At 37.5% G+C, this 18660-nt stretch overlaps 1 protein-coding gene across 4 annotated transcripts in view; it reads right to left on the bottom strand.

Moving 5' to 3' along the window:
* Window positions 1–18660, bottom strand: part of GULP1 (GULP PTB domain containing engulfment adaptor 1) — a 146519-nt gene that overhangs the window by 61815 nt on the left and 66044 nt on the right. For all 4 annotated transcript variants that reach the window (XM_053982936.1, XM_053982939.1, XM_053982940.1 and 1 more), the window contains 2 exons: window positions 15029–15116; window positions 3375–3436 (listed from right to left, as the gene is read on the bottom strand). In XM_053982936.1, coding sequence (XP_053838911.1) covers window positions 3375–3436; window positions 15029–15056 — 90 coding nt within the window. In that variant the 5' untranslated portion in view covers window positions 15057–15116. The remainder of the gene's footprint in view (window positions 1–3374; window positions 3437–15028; window positions 15117–18660) is intronic.

The raw sequence follows: 18660 nt of genomic DNA, 5'->3' as shown, positions 1-18660 counted from the left end.
ATTAAGGACCATTAGAGAAGAAGTTAACACAGAGAAGTTTGGGGTTGCCTTAGAATTTTATATCTGGGTGATATTAAAACTGTCATGCCACCACATCAAAATGAGTCTATGTTTGGTACTATATTATAAAAATTCTAAATTATCTTTCTGGGGGGGAAAAAAAAGTGTGACCAATATGCTTTCATTTGTAGTGACACAGTTAAAAAAAAAAAAAAAAATAGGACCACAAGCTGATGTCAAAATTCTGGCTTCACTAAAACAAGGTCACATATCCAGAACATGCTGAAGTGTGAGGAATCTTATTATCAGTGCCTTCTAGTAGACCAAGGCAAGATAAGAAGAAAAGGTAAGACCAAGGTAAGATGAGAAGAAGAGAAAAAAAAAAGGACCCAAGAAAAAACACTTAACACAAAAAAATTACAGTAACAGAACAAAAGCCAACAAAGCAAAATTGAAGAGGGAAAATAAACACCCCTGTCCCATCCCCCTCACCTCCCACAAATAAAAAACCCCAAAGCCCAAATCCTCATTGGTTTACACCATGCAAAACCATGCCAAAATCAGCGAATTTCAAAACAGCGAAGTAGGAGTGGGTGTGTTGGAAAAGAGAGAGAAATTCAAGATACTTTTATATTTCAGGGCTTCCTTAGGAGACTCATGGTTCCTGGATTTTACTGGCAGAAGAAACAACTCAGCTTATGTTTTCTTGCAAAGAGGATTATGGCCATAAATCATCCTGAGGGTGCATATTCTAGGAGATAACATGACATTACTAATTCTCTGTTATAAAGGTCCTCTCCAACTGGTAGAGAAAAATATTGCAGAGTCAATATTGCAGAGTTCTTTTACTTTCCAGTTAACTCTGCTAAGATTTTTTTTTTTTTTTAATAACAGTCAACTCATGGACTGTGTTTTATCAATGCGCTGTCTTAGGAATCAAAAAAACTTCATCTTCCCCAGTAAGTTCTCCCTGTGTTCTCACCATCTCTGATTAGTGCCAGAAAAACTATTTTTGTATCTTATAAAGAACAGAAACCACTTTTCCATCCATGATAATCTGCATCCAAAAAACTGTGGAGTAGAATACAGCTCAGTTGCTCATGGACAAATAACATCTCTGGTATTACTTCCCATCAAACTGATTTGATTTTCTGAACATGTCATTCTTCACTCACATGATTACTTTTTGAAATAAATCAGATCAAGTGTTGTCTTTTCTTCCCAACAAACATGGAAGATACATGAACTGAACGTTAGAGAATTGGAACAATTTGGGCAAAAATCAACTAGTCTCCTTCAATTCCTGTGTTATGAAGGTTTTCTGAAGCTTTTAATCATTATTTCACGACATAATTACAAGTTATCAAATCAATGAGACATTTCACTTAAAACCCAAAATGCTGCAAACCCCAAATAAGGTACTGATAGATACATACTTTCCTCTTCAAGTGAAAAATATGGCAAAACTTAATGAGAATGATATTTGAGAACTGAGGTGGAAATATAATCTAGATTTTTTATTGTCATGCCTGCATATGCCAGCTGAGTTCATAAAAGCTGTGTGAATTTATTCCAGGTGTCAATAAATAAACAGGGTAGGGAATCCCATACCCTTTACACTCCAGTTGCAGAGCAGAGCAGTGTTTTGCTTGCATTGAATCAAATGACTGATAGTTCTAAGTAAGAATTTTCTACTGTGATCCAAATGAAAAAATGGGTTAACTTTCTTAAAAAAGCAATAAATAAAACAAAACCAAAACCCAGTATATGTGGTATTAAAATTTCAGTTTCCTACAAGTGTTCTGGCAGACCTTGGAGGCCACCACAAAGGTGGAGGCGGCCCTGGAATAAACAACAAACAGGAGCAGAATTGGAGAGGACACTTAGGCACACATCAGCCTAAATAAGTGGAAAGACATTTTGGACCAAGAGTCTTCCTAACCAGGCTGAGAGCAACTTCCTTTAGATTGGAATTCTCCATTCTTTTCTTCTGCTCCAGAAGCTGCTGATGCTGCTGTTTCTACAGTTACCACCATCTTAGCACCATCCTCTTTATTCTAATTCTTTTTCTGCACAGCTGCACTGACACAAACTCACCAGATCTGCTCTTAGGCAAGACAATGAAACATGGAAGATGAGAGAGGTTTCTTTTTTCTCTCAAAGACCAGAAATTAACAGACCTTGTTCAGTGCTTGGAAAAAACTCACGGCTTCAGCTTGCTCTTAAAGCAGATGGCACAGTCACCACAGCAAGTAATCCTCCCTCTCAAGAAGTGCAATGTAAAGCCAAGGTGTCTGGCAAGGCTATTCAGTTAAATGATAATACAGCCTTTGGACAAGAATTCAGTTGGAAAACACACAGAACAAAAACACATTCAAAACCTGGCAACTGTGAGAACGAGACTCCAATTCCCACTACAATCTCTTGTTCACTCTGTGGCAATGCTAAGCAAAAGAAAATTGCAAATAAAAAAGCAGGGAACACTCATGTAGAAACCTGAGTCCTGGCCCATGAAATAAATATTTTTATATAGATACACATACAGATTAAAAAAAATTATACTAGGAATTTTCACATTGATTTTTTTATTAAGACTATTTTAAGAAAGGTTTTTATATTAAGAAACACCAATCATATGAGAACATCATCCAGAACAGCCCACAATAGAATTTTATTGAATTATACTCTCAGTTTGAGCAAATAATTGCAGATTACTCAGTTTACTCTGAGTTACGCTGATGGCTGCATATTCTTTCCTCCTTTTAGCAAGCTATCTTCCAAGCTGGTATTTAGGGAAGTATTTATGAACCTTTAGGTTCTAAGGTATTTAGGTGAGATGCATATCCTGTCAAGGGATGGCATTAGATAAATTCAACCATTACTTATATAAACTTATCTCACTGTAATTGGGATAAGGAAATAAAAGTAAGACTTCTGGCCTTACTGTGCAAAAATGCCATTATTGTTCAACCACATTTCCTGAGTATTTGACATTTCAATATATCCAGCAGAAAGGGCTGTCACTCATTGCCTTTGATATTGTTCAAAAGAAGTTTGTGCCATTAATTTTAATAATATTCTAAGCATGCAGCCTGATGTTAAATTCCTTTGCACTCCAGACTTCCACCCATTTAGAAAAGCATCATCAAGCAGAGATGGAACACTGGCTTGCTTTCTAGTAAACCATAGCTCAGAACAAGAATCAACTGCCCATTAAAAACAGAACATTTTCGCCTGCAAAACAGACATTTGCTAAGTTTGTCTTCATTATTTCATCTGGCAAATCTGTGTCTCTGCAATTTTCAAGTTAAAAACATGATAGAATGTGCTATGTTCTAAAGGTACGAGGAGAAAATAACTTCATATTTTCTTACCTTTGCATTATAGGGAATATAGTGCTTTGATAAGGCTTCAGGAGTGTGCATCCATGTTTTGTCTACAGAAAAGCAAAATAAAAGAAGCACTGAATATGTTATTCAATTGTTAACTTAAGTATAATACTATCTCTGTGAAAAAGTTCAACAATTATCCTCTTTACTCAAAAAATTAGCGGTCTGAAGTAGTTAGAGGGGCTGGAGGGAAATATCTCACACCTTCCCAAACACTTAGAATAGAGAACCTGCTTCTTTATGCTGGGCATGCTTCCTATTTTAAACTTGGTTTTCCATAAGAACTGCAACTCCTCCCCCCAAATGTATTAATTGGTCTGAGGCTGTTTGCTGGTTCTGCCTCAGGTCAGAATTTCCTGCATCCTGCTGTTTAAAGCACTGACTGCATCTTCTGCATCTAATGATGCTTTTTTGAATGAATTGTGCTTTTTCTGATGAATTATCAAGACATTAAAGGGACAAACAAAATTATTCAAGCTGTAACTGACAGAAGAAAGCCGTAATCCTTATAAAAGAAAAAGAATGAGCATCAGATTCATAAGTTTTAGATCTGATTTATAAGTTCAGATCATCTGTAATTTTCCCATATGTATGCTAAACAAATTTGCATATTCATCCTTTAACTTTCCCATTACAAGACTGTTTTATTCTCTTTTCCTGCTGCATGGACATAATTCTGTAATTTGTCAAATACATCTTTTCCTCGTATTTTAATGGCCTTTTTGAATGTTCTACACAATTTAAGATGGAATTCCAAATGTTAAGAAAAAGCTTCTTTTTATTACAATCTTAGAAACAGATTTTCAAGGTTTTCTCATTTCTCATTTTCAAGAAAACAAAAATGTTCCAAAATGCAAATTTGCATTACCATACATTTGGGAGAATCTGTAACTCTAATTAATGTTTTATATGACATATATTTAACATCTAGTAGAATTTTCTAACTTGAGACTATGCTGGTTTAAATGAGCATCAATTAAAATTACAAATCTGGAACTTTACTGACTTAAGTAACAGAATAACAGCTTAAAGCAGAATTCTACCCTTGGATATTCACAATTCCATTTGCCTTTATGGGGAGTTGCAGTCACAGTAATTACTAACTTTCTTGTTAGTTACACTTAAGGATGATAAAATTCATTTCACTTCAAACTGTTAAAGAGCAAAAGCTGCGACATTGATTGACACTAAAGCAATAATTAAATATTTGAGATCATGCAAAAGCAAGAAAACCATCAAACAAGATATTCACCAGTCACCACAGTAACAGGATCAGAACTACAAAGCTGGGAGAATTCTTTTTTCCCCTAGCAAATTTTATTCTAGATGGCAGCAATGTTCAGCTCCATTACTGAAGAGTGATATTATCACTTCTTAATTAACGAAGAATGATTTGTCCATTCAGCAGTACCCAGGAGGAAGATTAAAGTGGCTCTTCCTTTTAACCATGGCTTGTGATTGGACTGCCAGAACCAAGAAATCATTTCCCAGAATATTTTAACACATGAAACCTGATCTCTAACATAATATCAAAGGCTGATGTTATCTGAAAGTGCAAAAGAACCATCCCAGTGAATTTATGAGTTAGGCTAGGTAGAATAAAGCCTGCCAGGCCAGGAGATAAGCTGAAGCCAAGCAGCTGGTCACTGGTTTCCCTGGCAAGGCCAAGCAGGGGCAGCTGGCACTCAGGACAGGACTGCTCACTGCCCCAGCCTGCCCCATGAACACCTGCACATGGCCAATTTCAGCTCCTGCAGGTGCAGTCACACTGCTAATACCAAGGGTTCATTCACCTAGTGTTCCTTCACACTACTGTTTACTAGCTGCACTAGGGATACAGTCATATTTATACACTGAAGGAAAATCTATACATATTGCAGCAAGCACATTTCTCCCTCTCTCAGGATTTTTCATAGAGGTGCACAGAAAGAAAGAAAGAGAAAACCATTTCTATTTCTGCTCTTTATGTAGAATGTGTTTGGAGAATTGTTTACTGGGGGTGATTGCTTGACGGGATTCTGGTGAGGATTGTTTGAGCCTGATGGCCAATCCCACCCACCTGTGTCTGGACTCTGGAGAACAGGGTCATGAGTGGTGAGTTAGTTAGATATGGTAGTTAGAACAAGTAGGTACGTAGTTTTAGTCTCTTCCTTTAAATAGTAGATTAATGTATTATAGCATAGTTATAATAAAGAAATCATTCAGCCTTCTGAACTGGAGTTGGACATCATCATTTCTTCCCACTGAGTTCGCCTGCATTTTACAATAACATATAAAGGAAAATCTAGTAAAAATAGAGCACTGACCCTCTTAAGGAAATTGCAATAGTTCTCCACTCATTTTATGCCTAGTACCACCACAAACAAGAGACAGAGCTGTAGCTTCTAAAGCAAATTTTACAAGCAGACAAGTGGCTAGACATGTACCATCATAACTAACTTTTCCTTGCAAATGTTTCTTCCTCCCTTCTACCCATCAGGGCAAATTCAAATCTGAAAAAAACTGTTATTTAGTTTGGGAATCAAGTGTGAAATGCCGGTCTTAATTCAGCACAAAGTAATCTTTCCGATTTTATTATAATGTACAAAGCTTTACTTAAAATGTTTCTATGAAATCATCAAGTTGCCTACCAACAGTAATGGGACAGAGATTCCAGCAAGGAATAACACTGCTAGGCAAGTGTTGCTGTAACTGTTGCTACCCCTAACTGGGAAGAAGATAAAGAAATATGGACAGGTGCTCTCAGCTCAAAATGAAACCAGTAACTTAGTGAGGTACCAAAAGACACCTGGTTCCAGGCATCTTGTGCCTGGTTAAAATAGTCCAACATTCAGATGTAGATCCACAGGCACTGTGACACAGCTACTGAAGATTTCCTCTGACAATGGAAGTCCATTTCTTAGAGGCACGTAATCATTGCAGAGTGGTGATATTTTGGGAAGAGCTCTTAATGCTAAACTAAATTAATACAAGGCAAAACTCAAGCTGATAGCAAAGACTTGCAAAAACTAATGCAAGCTATTATGTAGTTTTTTACCAGCATCTCCTTCCGAATTCCAAGGTCTGATTATGGACTTATACCACCCTCAGCAGCTGTTTGAAATACTCCTTAGAATTAATTTGCTTTCACAGCTGAGAAAGACCACATTTCAGACATTTTGCATGCAATAAATCACAAAAAGCAGGAAAAAAGAAAACCAATAAAAGAAGTATTGGTCAAATATCTGATGTAGATATGGCTTGTGGTTTGCATGATCCCTCACCTTATTTAATTTTTAAGAGTTTTCACAGCTTAAAACTTAATTATTCATTCTGAAGCAACAAGCAAAATATGAAACCCTACAATGAAAATCATAGTTCATATTATTATTTTATTAGTTACACAGAAAAGAGTTCTAGACACTTCCCAGCTAAATAAAACAGTAGGTCTTAAAGAAAGGTCTGAAAGCCCAGATAAAACCAAACCTGACAACCTGCCTCTAATGTTAACAGTAAGAAAGAGTGAAAGGACTCAAGCTGTTACATTGGGTGAAAATCACAGTTATTTTAGATCTTGTCTAAAGTTCGTAATTCAGGCTGCCTTAGAGTTTACATTAAAGTTTAAAAAGTGCTCAGTTGTTTTTTGAGAATTATGAAGTTTTGACAATTTTGAGTTTGAGCCGTTCAGAGTCCAATAAAACCTACACTTAGATTTTATTGGTAGGTAGGTGAAATTCTGAGTATGTGGTGGCTTTGTCACACTCACTGGCACTGAGTGGAACAAGAGGTGTGGAAAAGGGTCACCACTGTGATTTCAAGTGCATGGGGTAAACCACAGCCCTGATTAACCAGGAATGGCAATCCCATGTGGAGCCTCTCCACAACCTCAGCATGTGCACAGCGTGCTCAGTGTGTAGCACAGGCACAGAGAGCCCCTGCAGCAGCAGCACTGTCCAGTTCTTAAAGGGAATTTGACTTGGGTGAGAGCTTCTCAGGTTTTGTTCCCTGCCAAAACACACCAGTCTGCTGAGAGAAAACTGCTTCAAGTTAACACTGGGAGACCCAAGGGTCTGACAGACTGAATTGCAAGGGTGAAGGTGGGAGCTGGGCACTTCCATGGGCACAGGGGTAATGCTGCTCAGAATTGAGCCTTCTCTCTTTTCTCACCTACCTGACCTATGCCAGCCCCTTACCATTAAAAAGGGGAGGTTTCTTTCCAAAGTGCATTTCACACCTGCTGGGTCCTGGGTGTGAGCCAGGGCGGAGGGACAAACGTGTGCTGACAAATCACACACCAAGGTAATCGACTCAGGGACTTGAGCAAGGGACCTGAACAACTGGGCTGCACTCAGGGCAGGATGGCATCAGGTTAGGTAACAGCACAGCTGACCATTTATCTACCAAAAAAGAAAGTGCTAGCAATGCCAAGAAATTGTTCTCCCTTTGAGATTAATTTCTCCGCATGTTACTGCCCTAAGAGATTGTAAAATGGCATTTTCACAGTGCAACTTTAGTTAGCTGCCTCCCTAAAGCCCACTGTCATTATTAATTCATCAACATTAAGTAACATTTATTAATTAATGTTTCTAAAGCGTTTACCAAAGCATATTAGACCTAGTGGCCATTCATTTTATACAGAGAATGAACAGAGAAGGACTCTGATTTTCACTTCTTCTTTTTCAGTGCCACAATGAAAACACAGTAATTTCTAAAAGGTGGGAAATAAAGCCTTTATTCTTTTCCCATTGATGAATGCTTTTATTGCTAACAGAAGAAATCTTGGAACTGTCTTTTCTTCCTGTTTTACAAAACTTGGTGTGACAAAAATATTTTTTGTGACAAGCAGCCTAGTAAGAATCTCCTGAAGAAGAGATCCATAATACATCTAGGTATTACTGCCTCAGGAACAAACAGCTCACTTGCTTCAGTGTATGTACACAAGTACTCTCTGTTTCATTATTCCTAGATTATCTATTCTTCTGTAAAGAAAGAAAACCTTCACAACAGCACACGAAAAAACTGTCACCCTGTTAAACAATTTCCTTTATTCTGACTGCAGTAGAAACAGGCAGGTGCTCACAAAGCCTCGCCTGTGCTGGTCAGACAGCAAGGTAGAATCTGTCTTCTTGACCACTGCAAGTAACACATGAATGGATTGGCTGAGGCCTGACACTTAATGCTTGGCACCAGAGTATTCATCAGAATGTAACACCAAAATATTACTAACAAACAAATCTGCCCATATTGTTGCATTGTTCAGCTGCAGCATTTGCTCCAGCCACCTTCTAGAGCAACGACTGGGTGAAGTCTGGGTGTCTGATACCAGTAATTTATTAGAGTTATTAACAGGCTACTAGGACTAAGCAAATTAAATTATGAGTCACAGCCTTCCCTACAAACACATAGAACAAAAGGCTCATCAATACACATAGCTTTAAAATAGTCAATTTTATTATTTTTTTCTTTTTTTCCCCCCAAACATAAGATCTGCTTTGGATGCATATTTACTCTTTGCCAAGAAAAGAACCATATCTTCCTAGAACAGAGTGAGCTTGGCAGAATGCTTTGCCTGTGTCCTTCCCTAATATTTAGGACCTTGTAAATGGTTTTAAACAGCTGATTGCTATAATTGCAAAATAGTGTCACAGAATGCTGGGTTGGCATTGTTACAAAATGAAAATAAGCCTGGTATTTGCATTTCCCTCAACAGTAATATCCACTGCATTGCCTACACATTTTATACTATATGTTTTTGAGATATGGATGCTAATATTTAAGTTTTGACAATAAAGGAAAATAGGATGAAAGTGTTAGTGCAACTCACCAGTGATTAGCAAATCTTACAAGTTCATATTCCTAAACCAAAGGGGAAAAAAACCAAGAAAAATAAATCTGAACCATTTAGCCCATATGTTCTCTAGTTACAACAAGAGCTCCACTGTCTTTGACATCTATTTGAAGTCAAAAAGAGATTACTGGCATAGCATAATTTAAGTGATCACATTTTCCAAGTTTTCACTAAGATATAGGTAAAGATCAAACCCCAAACTCCATATTTCAATTTTGTAGTCTTGTTGTAGAAAAAGTTCAGTGAACTATTCCAGTATTACTGTAAATAAATTTGGAGGAGTATCAATTAAACTTGTAAAAATGTTTAAAAAGAAAAATTTTGAAGAATTTCTTGCTGTTAAAGAACATTATGTAAATAAGTCAAAACAAAGGAAAAGGAGCATAAATTACAATCTCAATAAACAATTAAAACAGAATTTTCATTTTCTGATTCCAGAACACTTAAATAATATGATGTAACCGTTTAAGTGGAGCTTTCTTTAAAATTCAAACTGGAAGGAGAAGAAAAGATTTTGAGCAACCACTGAGAGCAACTAAAATATGCATATCTGTAGCTTCCTCTTGCTTATGTACCTATGGTACATCCTTTTATGTCCCAGAAGGATTTGATTTCACAAAACAATGTTTTCCTGAGTGATCTATTTTGGATGTTCTCTGCAACTTTCAAACAGCCTTATAGGACAAATTCTTATGAAATCAAGTAGCCATTGTGATTCCTATCAAGGTCTGATTGTTACACCCCTAATTTATTTCACACAGGATAAGATATTTTACCTTTAACTAGATACCCATCCAGTAATTTCACAGAGTACCTGTGTAACTCAAGTATTTAGGCTGTGGCTGTGTCAATTTTAATAGGGTAGAAGCCAAAGAGCATCTGTGCTGTTCCCATTGCAAAGCCAGTATCTGTGCCTATGGTTCAGCAGCTCACCTGTCTTCTGGAAAGGAGCTCCTGAGCTTGGGAGAAGTAACAACAATTATTGTTGTAAATGTCACTGTTAACCTGCCTAGAATGTTCCTTACTACAGGCAAGAGATAAGATCAGTTCTGCAACACCTTTTTGAAGATAACGCAGATAAAATAAGCAACAGGAAATCATCCCCCTGTTCTTATGGGACCTGAGAGAAAAGAAAAATCAGGCTCAGCTGTACAGAGCCAAGAATCCTTCAGAGAAGGTTTCCAGAGTACACTCCTCATCTGTATGCCTCCTCTGAAGACATACTGTAACCTTTTTTTGTCCTAAACAATTAGAGCTGAACCTTCTGCTTTCAGAATGTGAATATACTACCAGAAATATGTGTCCAGTTGCATACAAATGTTTACAAACACGCACAAAGTGTCAGACTGAGCACAGCCCTGTCCCACCAAGAGAAGACCACTGGGTCCTTGCCAAATGAAGGTGGAAACCCTGCAGCTCTCCTTGCTGCTGCACTCGAATGGCTGCTGCCACAGCCTAAGGAGAGCAACAGTACAAATAATACTTCAAAAACCAGAGTCACAAATCAATACAAAAAAGGGACTTGGCCACTGAATATTGGTTTTCCACATGACCCCACATTTAGAAAGACAAGGAACAGTAATTGGAATACATATGACTTCTTGGTGGAGGTGTTATAAAACTATTCAATGACTTTTGTGTTAAGACCAGATGAATACAGAAATATTTGTTATACCAAAAAAGCACCCTTTTTTCCTCCCATCCTTCACTCCTCAAAAAGTTTTGTTCAAGGAAATCTTACAAACATCAAGCAGCAGCTTTTTTTGCAGTAGGGGCAGAAGAGGAGATTTAGACCTAGGTTTGGTTTGTTGGGTTGTTGGTTTTTGGTTTTTTTTTTTTCCCCTTCTCCCCATAAGGTGAATGCTTTTATGAAAGGATAAAGTGCAATCACAAGAATATCTGAAGACCACAGTGGGGGAGTCTCTGGCTGCTTACATTCCTTTAAAACTGAGTATGTCCTCTTTATTTTTTTTATCATTGCCCTTAATGTGGTAGTCCAGCATACAATAGGCCATTTGCTCAAACCACTGATGTGAAATAGATTCTGACAGAAGGAAAGTATTTACTTTAGGACTACACTTATCCCCATCATTCTTTTGGCCCTTCACCTATCGTCTTATTGAGAGAAAATATAAAACAAAATATTTTTCATCTCTGGAATGAAGCATATGTTTATAATAAAAATAAAGATCATATTGTAGCCAGTTCATTCACATAAAAAGAGCATCCTATAACCTTTGATTGCAGTTTTTTGTGTCAGCCCCTGCCCATTAAATACACCTGTCTACACTTTCATAAATCAGACTCATAAAAAGCCATTTCACAGAAATATCATTGCTGAAATTTATGATTGAAAACAGGTCATTACTTCAGTATATTCTATTTAGCATTATAAAGACCATCTGCATCTCAGGAGCTGGTAATTGGCAGCAATTAATTCACCTTATTAACTACTATCATACAGAAACCCAGAAAATTTAGATCTCCTCATACATTGAGCTGCATGTCATAAGAAAACTAAGGCTGACATTCTTTATGGGATGAAGGAGGACCATTGGGGTACAATAAAGAAAAAACTAAATTCAACTTCTGCATCCTGCACAACCTCACCCATTCCAGCCATTGTAATTCAGTAGACATGTGTATCTACATTTTTAGCTTTGTGTCACTCAAAAAGTTTCAATCTTTTGCTCTCAGAGGGTTTGGATTACAGTCATTGCTTATTTATATATGTCTCTGGATGGAACAATAGTTTTCTCTCACGTTTCTGATGAGACAAAAGCCAGGAAATTTAAGGCCAGAGCACTCAGCACACCTTGTCAGATGAAGTGGCTATTTCATGTCCAAACCATGACCTTCAGAAATCAACTTACACTGAGTACTGGCTGCAGATATGATACCTGCAGTAAAAAATTGTGCCTCAAAATGAAGCTGTGGTAATGCTGAAAGTGGAGATATTTGCTCTCAAGAGCACTGCTCTGATTTATGAAAAGCTGCTGTTCCCATAACAGATTCTCTCCATAAACATTCATGCCACACATCATATCTATAGGAAACTTTTGCCTGTAAAGGATCAGAATTAATTTTAAAAAGAGCTCACTTTGTCTCAGCAACTCACATTTCATGGCAATTCTTTTGTGAAAGCACAAGTTGCTATCCAGCCTCCAACAGAAGAAATAGAGGGAAAAAATAAAGAAAGTTTGCTTTTAGTGCTTCTTTTCTTGCTTTGTCTACCAATGTCTCTAAATTAAATAATTTCCTGAACATTTAGAAGAAACACTCTGTTGCTGGGATCAGGTGATGGAATGAGAACAGAGCTGATCAGCAAGAGCAGCACAGTCCCAGCCATTCTGGTGCCCAGTTTGCCCAGTTCAAAAGGATGGGAGCTGTGGCAAGACCAACTACCTTTTCTCTGTGCATCCTGATCATCACAATGAACATTAGGGAACGTTTATTCTGTAAATCTGCCCAATTCAGATATAATCTCTGGCTAATATCCAAGTATCACCTACATCTGTTTAAATTCCCCTCACGAGCCTATGGATTTCAGGCTATTGTTTTTGTAGCTTCAAGGTAACAGAGAAGTGCAAACTTGTAATTCACACAAACCCTGCCAGCAGAGCCAGCTGGAAACTGGTTTGGCTTTAGCAAGAACTGGGGAACCACAGCAGTCACACTGTTAATGCCTCAAACTACCCACACTCTCGTGGACAGAGGAAACCCACAAATAACACATCAAGAAATGGAAATAACTGTATCTATCAGATCTGGGGGGAAAAATCAAATACTATAAAGGAAGTTCAGCAATTGAAATTGTTTTTAAATGCAGTTATTATGGATGAACACTGATAGAGCCGAGTTCTTCTGAACTTCAATTTGCATTAAAAATATGTAATTTAAAAGATGCAATTTTCACTTATTCTTGACAATTGCTTAACTGAAACTTGTTTTTTTTTTTTTCCCTAGGGTATGAGAATGGAAATGTCACAAGTGTTACTATGAGTAAAATAAACAGATGAAAGCATTGCATTCCTCTGTCTCCTCAGGTTCTGAATCATTATTAGGAACCCACACTAATTGCATTTCATTGTGCCTGACAGCTTTTATATGATACTTTTTTCTTGTTGGGGTAAAAAAAAAAACAACACACGAAATTAACTGAACATAGCAGCAAATGTCTTTGAATACAATGAAATTCCAAAGATTCAGATAAGTACTTAGTAAGAAATTAGTAAGAAATTTCTTAAGAAGAAATTAAAACAGAGAGAAGTTAATTGAGACCCCTCAAATGACCCCAGGAAACTGAGGTTACAACTTCACACCTGATTGTAAAGGCAAGATACAGAAACTGCCAAGGGCAATATGAAATAGTGAAAAGCATTTTAGCATTCTGGGTTCAAGTCCAAACTCTGAGAAAATATCCAGTAAAACACAACTGGTCTGTTTCTGAAACACGACAGGCTGAGCTTCAAACATTATCAGAAGTTATTAGGAAGAAAAAAAAGGAAAATAATTACATGGTCCCCTAGACAAAACAATCTACAATCCCCCAGCTTTTTTCTCAGTTGTGATAAATCAATCCACAATTAAAGAATAACAAAATGGTTTCTCAAATGACCTGGAAGAAGCCTGGCAACACTATCAAGCACGTGAAAGGTGCTATCTGTTGATAGCAATGTTACAATTACCTACAAAAGGAAATACATCAGTGCTTAAGGAGAGCACATGCTATGGGTTTAAGCTTATTTTCTCCTGCTGTCAGGGTATTAAAAGATCTTTCATCCTATTTTGCAGCCTTTGTAAGTGTATCTTCCTTTAGTGATAACGTGCTGATATTCTGGACTGCTTCTCTTGCCCTGATTCACCTGGTTTAACAAACAAATGCACTGGACACACAAGGATGCAGTGATGCTGGCATTCATGTTGGCCTTAGTACGCAGACTCCTTTCATTTCCAGCTTTGATATTGACACCAAAGCAGAAATTCTTGCTATATAAGCAAAATATTTACACTCAGTCTAACTGAGGCTACACCCACTTATTCATGCAAGGGCTTTATCTCAGTTGTGTGCCACACTAGAGGACCTTCAGAAGAAAACATGGAAAATACAGAAATGAGCCCTACTGAGTATTTTCTACCTTATAAACAAACGGGAAATATCAACAAAGCTGTCAATAAAAAAAGCTTCACCACTAATGCTTCTTCTAAAGACTTATGTTTAATCAGAAGCAGTTAATGAAGAGAGACTAAGCAAGCCAGAGGAGCAACATATATAACTCTGAATATTTAGTGCTTTGATATTCTTTTGGAAAGCATGCCATTTCAGATTGCTACAAATCCAGAATATCTTCTTACAGCTAAAAATATCCTGCTGCATGAGATAGTTCAAGTGTATTAAACAGAGTTTGAAAAAAAATAGCTCCTCCAAGCATAAGAATCTAATAAATATATATATAAAGAAATGTCACTGACTCTTAGAAGTTCTAAAACCCTCCAGCACCTCCTTTGGTGTGTGAAGGCAAAAAAAAGAAAAACATAAAATACACATTCTGTTATGTATTCATATGTGTGTTTGTGTGTAAACACATCCTGCAGTAAAAAAATATATAAAGTTCAACTTCATATTGGAATGCAGAAAGCTCTGTGAGTACCAATCAAGAATGCTTTGCTCCATACATCTTCCAGAAGGCTGCTCATTTTTATCTACATAATTCAGTACAATGATTAAGTTTTTCTTTGTATAATTCTTAATATTCCAAAGAAGTTTTACAGAGCACTTATGTCTCCATGAAATATAAGCTAAATTACCTACCTTTCTTCCTGCTAAAAGCACGATTCATGTTGAAAATCTACCCAGTCAATGATGCTTCTGGGTTTGGTGTTTTCCTCCCCACTTTAACCTGCAGAACAACACACATAAGAAAAGAGAAAAATACATTATTATTGTTGAAGTTCTATTTACCTTCATAGTAAAGACACTGCAAATGACCTTAAGAATTCTGAAATAATGCTGAGAAAGTGAGGATGTGCTTTGCTGAGGAAGAAATTTCCGCATTGAGAAGATCTATGTTCAAAACACCCAGTGGTGCTTCATATAGAAAGACATTTTAGGTTTCCTTTAAGCTGTTCTCCCAAAGATTTCAGAGGCACAGAGCAGGTGGCATTATACATATACATGAAGACAAATACCACCCAAAAACAGGTTGGAAAGAAAGCTTTAAAATGAATGCTCACTACAAGACTCCATAAAAACACTCAGTTCATATTTGCACTGCCCTGTTTTGTGTCATTTAGGCTGTCAGATTATTTCAAGCTAGGCTTTCATCTTCACATGGGCTTGACACTAGGGGAAAAAAAATAAAAATCACAATTTATAGACTCTTCTTCACTCAGGGACTTAATACTGATAAAATTGCCGTCTATCAGTGCTGCTACATCCTTGCTCCATTTTCCTCAGATTGTACAGTAATATCTGTATTTTCTTCCCTTAAAAACACGGATCCACTCTTAAATTCTTATTTAATTTCTGATTGACAGTACTATTTTTGAATTTTATTATTTACCAACATAAACCAAAAAAAATCCACTACATCCAAAGCTATTCAACACCATCCCATTCTGCACAACAGAGCTTTTACTTTTACAAACACATGTAAAGATATTCCCATTACGACTTTCCCTTCTGTTCAGATCTTCCAAGCAAAAGTTTCACCAGTTCACTTTTTATCACAAAAAGTTTCTCTTTCTCTGCTCTCCAAGCAGTCCAGTCAAAGGAAAAGAAAAAAAAAGGGATGGTAAGAAAAGAAAAAACACTTTGCTATCAGATGATTTTTTAAATCAACTAGAACAGTATTTTTGCTTTGAATAAAAACAAAACTTAGGCCACTATTTCAAATGTCAGCATTAAGATGACAAATTCATTTAAGATACTTTATGCAGCTCATGAATGATTCTTGTGGTGCTTACCCCTCTTCTTCAAGTAAGTTCAATACCAATTAAAGCAATTCTAAACAAATTTCCATGTAAATATTTGAATTTTTTGGATTGGAGCAAATGGAAGATTACAGCTAGGAAAAAAAAAAAAAACAAAACACCAAACCAAAATAACAAAACCTCAGTTTTATTTTTCACAAATCACTGATACAGAAGGACTTCACCACTCAGTCCTGTGAGAATGAAGGAGCAATCTCTGTTTATTTAAACTCACATAGCACCCTGGACATAAAACCAACCATTTGTTCCTTAAAGCACAGGTACCAGATCACTATTTTACAGATTTTACTGAGCATTCAAGAAGGGAGGGCACGACACAACAAGCACAGGCAGGAGTTCCCCATGCAGTTCCCATGCCATGATTTCGATGCAAAGCCCAGAACTGCATTTGGTGCCCAGCAGTTCAAACAGCAGGGCTGGGCAAGCCTCACCCACCCCCACAGCCATCCCCTGCCCTCACTGTCATCAGCACCACACAAAACTGGGGGTACACTGGGGGCAGTGAAACCAAAAAACACCCCTGAGGGGGAATTCCAACACACATCAGGTCCCCAGAAGCTGAGAATGCTCAAGTAGCTCTCCTGGCAGGGCAGGCACGGTGTGGGGCTTTCACCAGTGTAAGTGAGGACAACCAGCTCCGTTGGCATAGAGTAATAAGGAAGAACATTAGAATTCCAGCTTTTTAGGCAACTACAAGTATGTTTGGCTTACAGGTTTAACCCAGGAACCCTGTTAGATATGCTTAGGATGTGTAAGCAGTCGCAGAACTTTGTTCAGGATGTTCACCCTCGTGAATTACCAGAGTCAGTTTTGAGTAAAAAAACTTCCTTTCCCCTCTAAGATACCTCTGGCAGTTGTCTTGCACAGCACTAGACCAAACACTTTAGTTCTCCCCCATGAGGGGATCATAACGTGTCCTTTTTTGGAATGCCTTTTTTTTGTGTATTCCTGTCTCATCCAAGAGACTGCTAAGGAACATATTTGAGATGGTTACTGCATAGAGCATCTTCTAATTAGAAACTTTGCAGGCACATCACAGGGCAGCTGGCTGCCCACATTTCTAGAGCTCACCATTCAAGTATTTTGTTTAAAACACAGTGTAACTAAGTGTATGTTTCTTCCTCGTGAGCAAGGATATATTACCATTGAAGTAACCTATGCTAATAAAAGCCAAAATTTATTGACTACTTAGCTAAAAATGGCCAGTATTTCCAAAGTTATGTTCATAATTTCAATTCCAACAAAACATCAGTAGAACAAAACACAGCTGTGGTTTAGGCAGCAAACAATATCAAAACAATCAGTGTACTTCCACTTCACACAGAAAATGTTATTAAATTGGGGAACAGAATTAGCTACATGTAACTGCATTTACAATTCCCTCAAACTCTGATATGAACAACATCATCAATCTCTCAGATGCTGAAAAAGCAGATGATTAAGTGCTCCATAAAACTTTCCTATTAACAAAAACCAAGCCAAACACCACGAGGTTCATTTCAATCTCCTCAGTGGGGCTTGGGGCACAAGGGTGGTTATCAGACTGTCATACACAGCACTGGGAAGTTTTCAATCAGAAAAGCAAAGTTCTGTTTAGACATATCCTGCAATATCTTTGTCCATGATATTTCAATGACAAAAAATAAAACTCTTAGGAGCAAGCAAGCTGTTCTCTGGTAATGGAAGGTAGACAGGCTTTTTGGCAGAAAACAATTGAGTTTCTGACAAATCTCAGCACACCAAACCACTGGAACAGACCAGTCTGTACAAAGCCTGTAAAGAGCTAAAAGGAAGGCAAGTCAAAGAATCCCATTCTGGTGCAGGGAGCCCTGTGGACAAGGGGAGAGTCCTGCCTATAAACCACTTGACTTGCAAGGGTAAAGCAGTTGTAACAATCAGAGGCATTAGGGAATAGGAATGTGGACCAAGCCATTCCATTACTCATCACTCAGGAAGACACACCTAGGTAAAGAATGTTTCTCCACCTTACTCCAAAGAGTTTTCTTCAGCTTTGTCCAGAAATCAAACCCTCCTGGGAAATAGAGAACATGCACAGGATTCCACAAAGCAGTTAACTGAAAAATTGTGAAGACTTCTGACAGGTACAAACTAGGGAAAATCTGGGTAATATCAGGTTATTTCCTTTAGGACAGAGATAAAAGAAACAAAAAGAAAAAAAAAAAAAAAGAGAGAAAATGCTTAGAAAATAATTTTATTACACTAAAATATTCCAATGACAGACAAAAGCCCTGAGCAGGAGACATGATACCCACATTCTGAGCACTGGCACAGGCATATGTCCTGGGCAGGTGAGTGTTTAAGCTGTCATATCAAACTTTAAGCAGTCACAGAGAAAGCAAACACCATCTCCTTTTTTCTTCACTGTCATTAACCCCTTGTTTTTTAGCAAGGGGGGGTCTGGTCACAGCAAGGAGGAAATTGCAGAAGGGC

This window comes from Vidua macroura, chromosome 7 (genome assembly GCF_024509145.1).
Source record: "Vidua macroura isolate BioBank_ID:100142 chromosome 7, ASM2450914v1, whole genome shotgun sequence".
Taxonomy (NCBI): domain Eukaryota; kingdom Metazoa; phylum Chordata; class Aves; order Passeriformes; family Viduidae; genus Vidua; species Vidua macroura.
This window is presented reverse-complemented; position numbering and strand designations above follow the sequence as displayed.